The sequence below is a fragment of the Oncorhynchus masou genome, chromosome 5 (genome assembly GCF_036934945.1).
Source record: "Oncorhynchus masou masou isolate Uvic2021 chromosome 5, UVic_Omas_1.1, whole genome shotgun sequence".
NCBI classification, from domain to species: Eukaryota; Metazoa; Chordata; class Actinopteri; order Salmoniformes; family Salmonidae; genus Oncorhynchus; species Oncorhynchus masou.
The window spans coordinates 53,346,235-53,357,529 of record NC_088216.1 but is presented as its reverse complement, the minus strand read 5'-3'; the positions used below and the strand labels follow the sequence as shown (position 1 = coordinate 53,357,529).

Genomic DNA, 11,295 nt, shown 5'->3' with positions numbered 1-11,295 from the left:
AATTCTGGTATTCCTAATCTGGGTAAATTGTATTTGACATCAAGGGAATGATCTCTTGCAAACATTCCTTGCACATCACAGGAACATTCTTATGAAAATGTTAGTTAATTTGGCGGCAGGTAGCCTAGTGGTCACAGCGTTGGGCCAGTAACCGAAAGGATCGAATCCCCGAGCTGAAAATGTACAAATCTGTCGTTCTGCCCCTTAGCAAGGCAGTTAACCCACTGTCCCCGGGCCCAGAAGACGTGGATGTCGATTAAGTCAGCCCCCTGCACCTCTCTGTTTCAGAGGGTTTGGGTTACATGCGGAAGACACATTTCAGTTGAAAGAATTCAGTTGTACAACTGACTAGGTATCCCCCCTTTCCCTAATGAGACTCTTAAGGGAATGTTTTCTAAAGTTGTGGGAGCGTTTGTTGTCAACTGGGAGGCAACATAATAGCATGCACTGAGCGTACAGAACATTGCTCTTTCCATGACATTGACTGACCAGGTAGATCCAGGTGAAAGCTATGATCCCTTATTGATGTCACTTGTTAAATCACTGTATATGAAGGGGAGGAGACAGGTTAAGGAAGGATTTTTAAGCCTTGACACAATTGAGAAATGGATTATGTATGTTTGCCATTAAGAGGGTGAATGGGCAAGACAAAAGATTTAAGTTCCCTTAAATGGGGAATGATAGTAGGTGCCAGGTGTACCGGTTTGAGTGTGTCAAGAACTATAATGCTGATTGGTTTTTCGTGCTCAACAGTTTCCCGTGTGTATGAAGAATGGTCCACCACCCAAAGGACATCCAGCAATCTTGACACAACTGTGGGAAGCATTGGAATTAGCGCAAAGAGGTTCAATGCAGATTGTCCAGGTTTTGCGGTCGGATGCCAAGCAGTTGCCATACCAGGCGGTGATGAAGCAGTTGCCATACCAGGCGGTGATCCAGCCAGTCAAGATGCTCTCAATGGTGTAGCTGTATAACTTTTCTCAGATCTGAGGGGCCATGACACATCTTTTCATCCTCCTGAGGGGGAAGAGGTGTTGTTGTACTTTTTCACAGCTGTATTGGTGTTAGTGGACCATGTTAATTCCTTAGTGATGTGGACAACAAGGAACTTGAAGCTCCTGACCCGCTCTACCTCAGCCCCGTCGATGGCCTTCCGTTTCCTGTTGTCCACGATCAGCTCCTTTGTATTGCTGACATTGAAGGAGAGTTTGTTGTCCTGGCAGTCACTGACTTCCTCTCAATAGGCGGTCTCATCGTTGTCGGTGATCAGGCCTACCACCGTTGTGTCATCAGCAAACTTAACAATGGTGTTGGAATCATGCACGGAAATAGAGTCGTGGGAGAACAGGGAGTACAAGAGGTTGCCTACCCTTGCCACCCTCCCAGTTGCAGAGAGAGGTGTTCAGTCCCAGGGTCCGGAGCTTAGTGATGAGCTTGAAGGGCACTATGTTGTTGAATACTAAGCAGTTCAACATCATGCTGTTGATGACATAGCAGTGAGCACTCACCCAAATGCACCTTCAGCAGTGTCTACTCAGATTTGATTTTGGACAGAGAGGAAGAGGCGAAGCAGACCAATAAGCAGATTAATAAGATAGCCAATAAGCAACTAGGCAACTGGCAGTTCCAGCCTTTGAGACAATGGGCCCATTGATAGGGCAGAGACAAGACCATCTCGTCATATACATTATCTTTGGTTTGACGGACCAAATGCAAACAGGCAAAACGAAAGACAGCCATAGATCATTGCACATCAGCGATTTGAATGCAATCCACTTAATAGTCTAAATAAAACCTTTGTTTCACTAAATGTGATGCATATGACTTTTTACATTGAAGACCGTGGATATTTGCCATGACATCAAGAATCGAAGGTTCTTCGATCTCTGATGACATTTGATTTGGGTCCTAATTGTCTCTGGCATAAATTCAGACAACTACCGGTAGCATCCCGTTGCCTACGTCACCAGTTTTTACCGAATGCGATGGAACAGCGTGGAATGAAAATCTTAAACTCTTTCTAGCGGTGGCTGAAATTCACAAACAGGTCATTACTAATCATTGAATGTTGAATTGCATCTTTGTTACACGTTAGAAACCGTTCAGCGCAGTAGCATGCATGTTCAGTGTGATTTACCCTTAATTTCTTTTGATTACGTTACTTAACTGGCACAGAGTTTCTAAACCCAAGAGGCGCAACATCGCGAGACTTCCGGGAACAGCTAAGTCAATGGGAGAAATGTAATTTGTTCCCCTGGTTGTACCTTTTTGAATTTCGAGACAAGGTACAACCTAGATTCGAGTCTTAGGTGGTTGAATTTGTAAATACTGCTACCTCGTGAAAGTGATTAACAACATTAAAAAATGTTCGTCAGCGCCTTAATATTGAAGTAGTGCCTTTGAGTTTTACTCCGTGCACATGCGCAGTTTGTCGCCCGATGTTTCTCTACGCATGAGCAAAGATAGTCAACGTCGTCTACAAGTATGATCAGGGATTTCTATTTATAGAAGCAGACGATCTTCATACTGTACTGTCTTTGGTTCTAGTCTCTGAACATGGGTGGGGGGGAAATAGCTGTTCGCTGAATGTTATGCAAGTCCTTCTCAATGAGTTGTCATGTCTCCATAATGTTTACATGATTTTATTTCAGTATAATTTATATTTTCTGTGGTTTTCTTCCCCAATTTTGCTTAGATGATGTCTTATCACTTGCAATCACTTGCTCGATGTGTGTTACTTGTTCTCCTTGTAAGCCACTGCCAAGGAGCCAGGCAGGGACAGGATCTCAAATGTGGAGGTGAGTATTTGGACTTAATACCAATTTACTACACTAGATCCCATTTATTCTCATAATTTGATCCCAACACCCTGGTTTTCTACATTGTGCATCCACTTTTGGTCCACATGCCTTCATTGAACAACCTAGTTATTCTCTGGTTATTCTCCGTCAGCATGTAGGGCCATGGTGGATGAGATGGAGTGGGCGATATCCCAGGTGGATCCTAAGAAAATGATCCAGACAGGGTCTTTTAGAATCAACCCGGATGGTAGCCAGTCTATTCGAGAGGTAAGGGTACCTGATGGCTACTGGGTCCTACATTGGCCTTATTTTACACATTCAATGTTATTTATTTGTAGGATTCTACAGTTGATTAGTGTTTAATGTTATATGGTTATAATTGTTCTCTTTTTAAGCTCACCAACATTGTGTCCCCCTAGGTTCCCTTCGCCCGCTCGGAAGGTAACCTCCTTGAGCTGATGGAGGAGGTGTGTGAGCGGATGAAGGATTACGGGGAACGTGTGGACCCCACCACCAGCAGGAAGACCTACGAAAGGGTCACGTCTCGGAACGGCAAATCCATGGACCTCTCAGAGGCTAAACTGGATTCCAGAGTCACATCCAGCCTGAAATATGCTGTGGGTAGCTTTTTCAACTTCACATGTTGGGGGTAGGGACTAGGGATGATGAAATGCTATAGCACATCAGTGTGACTTTCTAGAACCTCTGATAATATAGTGAAGGATAATAGCAACAATGACTGCAGTTGATTGCAACTTTCACCCAAACATACCAATGCAGTAAAGGGGAAACGTTCCATATGTTTTTTATTGTGGCTTGCAAGCCAATGGCTCCAAGCTCCTGCAACTCAGGGAAATGTGTCCCACTACGTCTTATGAAACAATCTTCTCCACCTTACCCCCAGTGTGAGACCATCCTTGAACAACAGGAAGATGAGGTCATCGAATTCTTTGCACATGAAACGGACAACGTCAAAGACAAACTCTGCAGCAAGAGAACAGGTATGCCACTTTATTACTTGATCCAGTACATGATATTGACCACCAGAGATTACGGCACAATCCCAATACCCCCCTTAGCTCGCCCCCTCGGTGGGGGAGTGGCACTCAAACGGAGCAACTTGTGGTAGGGAGAGTCGAATAGCCCTAGGGATTGGAACATTTTCTACATCACTCACATCAGAATTTGCCAACAACACAATTCATTGGTGAAGAGCCTTGTTTTTCAAAATGCCTGAACTGGCGGCAGTAATAGCTTTCCTTATTGTACATACCATATGAGCAACAAATGAGAACGGCAAAACAATGTGGCTGTAATGTACCCATCCCCTGGCTGTGGTTCAAAGTGGAGCTCAATTGACATTGAAATTACTAAAACCAATTCAAAACTGTAAAAATTATAATATACTTTAGGCCTAAGGTGTGGTATATGGCTGCACTTTGGTAACAACCTAAACATTTGATCAAATAAGCCTCACTTAGAAAAGGAAAAAAAGAAAACAGCATTCACTTTTTTAAAACCTATTTAATGCCTGTTTACAATTTAACAATCAGCAAAACATGACACAGATAATGCGCAGTTATTCCTTCCACCTACACAACACCATGCTACATGGGTGCACATTGTGCAAAACATTTCCCTCGCCAACACATGAACACCCCCCTTCCTCGCGTCTACTGGTAGTAGCTTCAATGATTACTTTTTTTTAATGACCTTCACATTCAATGCTAGAAAATAAATTATTCAACGCATAGACAAATGCATTAATGAAGAAAATGAGGCAGCTAAGGTGACGACTCTAGAAACTGCTGAAAGTCACTCCAGGCATCAGTAAATTAGAAGGATTTATTATGTTAATTGTACATACTTTTTTTCAGCTGGAATGTAGGAAGTTCTTTTAACCATATCTGCTTGTTTGGCGACGTCACTCTTCCATATAAAAGCTGTGCATTTATTGGCTGCAATGACTGCCAGTTTAAGGAATCTGGTTTTGCTACCAATATTAACTGGTAGAACAGAGTCATCTCCAAGAACAATAAGGGAAGGCTCAAGTGGTACCGTCATATTAGTGACCTGTGATAAGATCTGAATAATGTCTTTCCAATAATTGCTTAGTTCAGGGCAGAACAAAAACATATGCATAAGGGTGCCCACCCCTGTTTTATACCTTGGGCAAAAGGGTGAATGTTTAGAATTGATCTTATACAGTCTCTCTGGTGTAAAGTAGACCCTATGTAAAATATTGAAATGCATCAACTTGTGCTTTGTGTTAAATGAAAGACGCTAAGCATCTAAAAAATGGATTTCCCCATTTGTCGTCCTCAAAAATGAGACCAGGGTCATCATGCCACTTCATTCAAGTCTTCAGAGCTTCATTGTTCCACAACAGAGCTTGAATACTAGAGTACATGTAAGAAATTAAACCTTTGACCCCTTTCCTCTCCTGCCACAGTTTCAGTTATAGGTTTACTCGTGGGCTGAATCCTACCTCCCTGCTGAGTGGCAATATAGTGCCTAACATGTAGGTACTTGAAGAAATGAGTTTGAGGTAACTGAAAATTAGATGCCAGTTGTTGAAAGGATGGTAAGTTCACCTTCTCTATATAGATTACCAAATATTTTAACCAAGAAATGTTATACCAGCTCTCAGGGTATTGAGTAAGATGGTTATTATAGAAAGGTATATTTTAAAGTGTTTTTAATGAAAGGGTTTGAGACCCTTTCCACAAATGACAACCTTCCTATTAAGTTGTTTGAAAAAAAACTTTGAATAGGAAAGGGCAAGGTTTGAAAAAGGTACAAGATTTCTGGTTTGAGGTAAAGCAAAAGTCATCAGCATATCGCGAGACTAAATGTTCACACCCACCTATACGAACACCATAGATGGATGGCGATCTGAAAGCTTCTGTAGTGTGGTGGTTAATATCTTTACTATCAAATGAGGAGAAACTTGACAAGTCAGTTTTACTTAAACTAAATCTATCAAATTATCCATTAAAGATACCAACTCAACCAACGCACGTCTACATAGGTAGTTTAAATTGGATCTAATTATATTCCCAGTATTACTTCATCAAATATCTAATTGATTATACACACACTTTATAATTTTCATAATCACAGAATCCATAAAATACATTTTTAGTTACAAACATTCCATTAGCTTTTTCAAGGACTCCGCAGCTATGAAGCAGTTCTCCAAACATACTCCCAGCAGAAAAACAACTTTGTTTCCCGGACAATGACCATGGGATCCTCAACGGTTCTGAGTACCACTTGGTAGGAAGTTGGGCCCCCAAAAAAGCAAATAAGAGTTGCTAACTAGAGGACTGAAAAGTCACCACGCCTTGCTCAAAGTTGAATTGGGACAACTCCCACTCCACATGGCTCACTGGGTTGTCTAAAACTGGGGGGGAGGGCTAAGGGGGCGCATTGGGATTGAGCCTTCGGACTACATGACCTACTACTGGGGATGCAGCACTTACCAAATTGTGTTTGCTGTAACGAGTTAATACAATATGTAAAAAGCAATACCAAAATGACGTAACTCAATGGTTTTTCTCTGCAGACCTTTGCGACCATGCTCTGCAAATCCCTCATGATGAGCTATAATTCCGTCGTGCACTGGACGCAGCTCAGCGATACACACATCTACCTTCTGCCGCGTTACAATGGGGACGTGGACTTTCCGGAGTTGCTCCAGCACCAGGTGCTTAGGGATGAGGGGAGGTGAGGATTGTAGACCGACGGAACAATCTTGTAATGTGTATTACTGCAATGAAGTGCTGTTTGTCTTACACAGACCTGTAGTAAACGCTTACTCTTGAAGCAGAATGGTGAATAAAATTCTGTAACAATAGTTAGATACTGTAACTGTCCAACGTAGTTGCTGATTTTGTTATGCTTGTTGCTTTGATTCATTGTATTCTGTGAATGGAAAGGTTCGATTACACTTAAGCAAATCCAATTCGTTTTCTATTTTGTGTAATCTTGTCACTGTCATCTGTTTTTCATACTTTGATGGAAATATATATTTCTACAATAATCTGGAGTCATTGTTTTCAAATCAAATGTTATTTCTCACATGTGCTGAATACAATACCTTACAGTGAAATACCTACAATAAAAGTAATTAAATTAAAGAGCAGCAGTAAAACGACAATAGCGAGGGTGTGTGTATATATCTCTATGGGGTACCGGTAGAGTCAATGAGCAGGGGCACGGCTTAGTTGAGGTAATATATACATGTAGGTAGTGTTATTAGTGACTATGCATAGATAATAACAGTAGCAGCAGTGTCAGAGGGGGGGGCAATGCAAATAGTTTGGGTAGCCATTTGATTAGACTTTCAGGAGTCTTATTGCTTGGGGTAGAAGCCTCTTGGACCTAGACTTGGTGCTCCGGTACCGCTTGCCGTGCGGCAGCATAGAAAACCATCTATGATCAGGGTGGCTGAAGTCTATGACAAGAGGCCTAGTACCTCTGTAGTGACTTGTGGTCGGAGGCCTAGCAGTTGCCATACCAGGCAGTGATGCAATCAGTCAGGATGCTCTTCATGGTGCAGCTGTATAATGTTGAGGACCCATGACAAATATTGTCTCCTGAGGGAGAAGAGTTTGTGCCCTCTTCACGACTGTCTCGGTGTGCTTAGACCATGTTTGTTGGTGATGTGGACACCCAGGAGCTTTAAGTTCTCAACCTGGTTCACTACAGCCCTGTTGATGAATGGGGGCGTGTTTGGTCCTCCTTTTCCTGTAGTCCACAATCATGTCCTTTGTCTTGATCACGTTGAGGGAGAGGTTGTTGTCCTTGCACCACATGGTCTGGTCTCTGACCTCCCTATAGGCTGTCTTGTTGGTGATCAGGCCTACCACTTGTCATTGGTAAACTTAACGGTGTTGGGAGTCGTGCCTGGCCGTGCAGTCATGAATGAACAGAAAGTACAGGAGGAGACTGAGCACACACCCGAGGGGCCCCTGTGTTGAGGATCAGCGTGGCGGATGTGTTACTTACCCTTTCCACCTGAGGGCAGCCCATCAAAGTCCAGGATCCAGTTGCAGGGGGAGGTGTTTAACCCCAGGGTCCTTAGCTTAGTGATGAGCTTAGAGGGCACTATGGTGTTGAAAGCTTAGGTGTCGTCAATGAATAGCTTTCTCATAGGTGTTCCTTTTTGTTCAGGTGTGAAAGGACAGTGTGGAGTGCAACAGAGATTGCATCATCTGTGGATCTGTTGGGGTGGTATGCAAATTGGAGTGGGTCTAGGGTTTCTGGGATAATGGTGTTGTGAGCCATGACCAGCCTTTCAAAGCACTTCATGGCTACAGATGTGAGCGCTACGGGTCGGTAGTCATTTAGGCAGGTTACCTTGGTGTTCTTGGGCACAGGGACTACAGTGGTCTGCTTGAAACATGTTGGTATTAGACTAGACAGGGAGAGGTTAAATGTCAGTGAAAATAATTGCCAGTTGGTCAGCGCATGCTCGGAGTACACGTCCTGGTAATCTGTCTGGCCCTGCGGCCTTGTGAATGTTGACCTGCTTAAAGGTCTTACATCAGCTGCGTAGAGCGTGATCACACAGTCGTCTGGAACAGCTGATGCTCTCATGCATGTTTCAGTGTTACTTGCCTCGAAGCGAGCGTAGAAGTAATTTAGCTCATCTGGTATGCTTGTGACACTGTACCGTTCTCGGCTGTTTTTCACTTTTGTAGTCGAATAGTTTGCAAGCCCTGCCACTACCGACGAGCGTCTAAGTGGTGTAGTATGATTCGATCTTAGTCCTGTATTGAAACTTTGCCTGTTTGATGGTTCGTCGGAGGGCATAGCGGGAGTTCTTATAGGGTTCCGGGTTACAGCCCCGCTCCTTGAAAGTGGCAGCTCTACCGTTTAGCTCAGTGCAGATGTCTGTAACCCATGGCTTCTGGTTGGTATGTTGATAGTCACTGTGTGGACAATGTCATTGATGGACTTATTGATGAAGCCAGTGACTGAAGTGGTGTACTCCTCAATGCCATCAGAAGAATCCCGCAAAACATTCTTGTAGCTTAGCATCTGCATCGTCTGACCACGTTTATTGACTTGTATTCACTGGTGCTTCCTGCTTGAATTTTTGCTTGTAAGCAGGAATCGTGAGGATAGAATTATGGTCAGATTTGCCAAATGGAGGGAGAGCTTTGTACATGTCTCTGTGTGGAGTAAAGGTGGTCTAGAGTTTTTTTCCTCTCCTCTGGTTGCACATTTAACATGCTTGTAGAAATGAGGTAAAATGGATTTGTTTCCCTGCATTAAAGTCCCTGGCCACTAGGAGCGCTGCCTCTGGATGAGCATTTTCCTGTTTGCTTATGGCCATATGCAGCTCATTGAGTGCAGTCTCAGTGCCAGCCTCAGTTTGGTGGTATGTAGACGGCTACGAAAAATACAAACTCTAGGTAGATAGTGTGGTCTACAATTTATCATGAGATGCTCTACCTCAGGCGAGCAAAACCTCAAGACTTCCTTAGATATTGTGCACCAGCTGGTGTTTACAAATATACATAGACCGTATCTTACCAGAGGCTGCTGTTCTGTCCTGCCGATACAGTCTATAACCCGCCAGCTGTATGTTACTCATGTCATCGTTCAGCCATGACTCTGTGAAACATAAGATATTAGTTTTTAATGTCCCGTTGGTAGAATATACATGCTTTTAGTTCTCCATTTTATTATCGGTCCTCCTTTTCCTGTAGTACCGATGGCAAAGGCAGATTAGCCACTCGTCGCCAGATTCTCAAGGCAGCCCTATCTCCTTCCGAGAAACATGTCTCTTTCTCCTGCAATTGATGAGGATGAGGGCCTGTTCTGGTGTCTGGAGTAAATCCCTCTTCGGAATCATTAAAGAAACATTATTTGCCCAGTTCAAGATGAGAAATTGATGATCTGATGTCCAGAAGCTCTTTTCGGTGTTAACCTCTTGAAACTCCCCATCCCGGATCCGGGATTGTGACTAAGCCTCAGGCTCATTAGCATAACGCAACGTTAACGATTTCTGAAAATCGCAAATAAAATTAAAATAATGCGTTTGCTCTCAAGCTTAGCCTTTTCTTAACAACACTGTCATCTCAGATTTTCAAAATATGCTTTTGAACCATAGAAATTGACTAATTTGTGTAAGAGTATGCAAAGCTAGCATAGCATTTTGTGTAGCATGTAGCACGCAACATTTTCACAAAAGCCAGATAACCAAATAAATAAAATCATTTACCTTTGAAGAGCTTCTGATGTTTTCAATGAGGAGACTCCCAGCCACATACCAAATGCGCAGTGTTTCCTGAAAGCGTCTGTGTGTAGGAGAAATCGTTCCGTTTTCTACATTGCGCCTGGCTACCGAAACGAACCGAAAATGCAGTCACCTACAACGTGAAACTTTTTCCGGATTAACTACATAATATCGACCGAAACATGGCAAACGTTGTTTGGAATCAATCCTCAAGGTGTTTTTTCACATATCTCTTCATTGACATGCAGTTCATGGAAGCTTGCTTCTCTCTCTGTGCCCCATGGAAAAATACTGGCAGGTGACTTTTGCGCACCAATTTCGGCGCAGGACACCGGGCGGGCACGTGGTAAATGTGGTCTCTTATGGTCAATCTTCCAACGATCTGCCTACAAATACGTCACAATGCTGCAGACACCTTGGGGAAACGACAGAAAGGGCAGACTCATTCCTCTTGCGTTCACAGCCATATAAGATCATGAAAGACAGAGCCTCAAAAATCCTTGTCATTTCCTGGATGCCAAGTCATCTTGGTTTTGCCTGAAGCTCACGTTAAAGGGCACGCACAGAGAAGATATTTGTATTTCTGGACACGTCAGAGTGTTTTCTTTCGAACAGTAGCAATTATATGCATAGTCGAGCATCTTTTTGTGACAAAATATCTTGTTTAAAACGGGAACGTTTTTCTTCCAAAAATGAAATAGCGCCACCATAAGTGTAAGAGGTTAAGAGATGGTAGCAGCAACATTATGTACAAAATAGTTTTTTCACAATGTTTAAACTTAACAAAATTGCACTGTTGGTTAAGAGACCATAAAACGGCAGCCTTCCCCTCCGGTGCCATCCCGAGCTGTGCAAAGGTGATTTTTTTAGCAGTGGCGTGCCGTGGGCCTGGGCCTTCAGTGAGGTCCTACACAGTCCCACCTGAATTAATCCACCTCTTATTACCATCATTATGATGCCATGGCTCGAGACACTATACATTTAGACAGAAATGCAGTATAAAACCAGGCGTTGCGTCAACTTGAAATTGACATTTTTATTCATAGAATTGCAGGCGAAGAGTACAATACCTTTTCATTGTGCAGCTCCCATTGCCCTGTGCGCTTGTTCGTTGAGCTGTAGATCCACTCGGGTGTCCCCAAAAGTTTTCAAAAGCACCATTGCTTGTAAGTGCCCAGCTGTGTCTCATTGCTGCCTTGGTTAGACAACTCAAGTTTGCAAAGCCAGTGTGGCTCCAAACAC

The 11,295-nt window shown here is 43.2% G+C and overlaps 1 protein-coding gene across 1 annotated transcript; it reads left to right on the top strand.

The window, feature by feature from the left end:
• The first annotated feature begins 1,940 nt into the window (after window positions 1-1,940).
• Window positions 1,941-6,846, top strand: LOC135539840 (protein canopy homolog 2-like). The gene is made up of 6 exons (XM_064966010.1): window positions 1,941-2,047; window positions 2,696-2,798; window positions 2,953-3,068; window positions 3,221-3,418; window positions 3,706-3,802; window positions 6,370-6,846. The coding sequence occupies exons 2-6, from the start codon at window positions 2,696-2,698 to the stop codon at window positions 6,411-6,413; spliced, it is 558 nt and encodes a 185-aa protein (XP_064822082.1). The 5' UTR covers window positions 1,941-2,047; the 3' UTR covers window positions 6,414-6,846.
• The last annotated feature ends 4,449 nt before the right edge of the window (window positions 6,847-11,295 follow it).

Excerpts from the sequence above, each read along its gene's own strand:
- LOC135539840 (XM_064966010.1), top strand. The coding sequence starts at position 2,696 with ATGATGTCTTATCACTTGCAATCACTTGCTCGATGTGTGTTACTTGTT. Across the intron at positions 2,799-2,952 it reads ACAGGATCTCAAATGTGGAG|CATGTAGGGCCATGGTGGAT; the intron begins GTGAGTATTTGG and ends ATTCTCCGTCAG. Across the intron at positions 3,803-6,369 it reads ACTCTGCAGCAAGAGAACAG|ACCTTTGCGACCATGCTCTG; the intron begins GTATGCCACTTT and ends TTTTCTCTGCAG.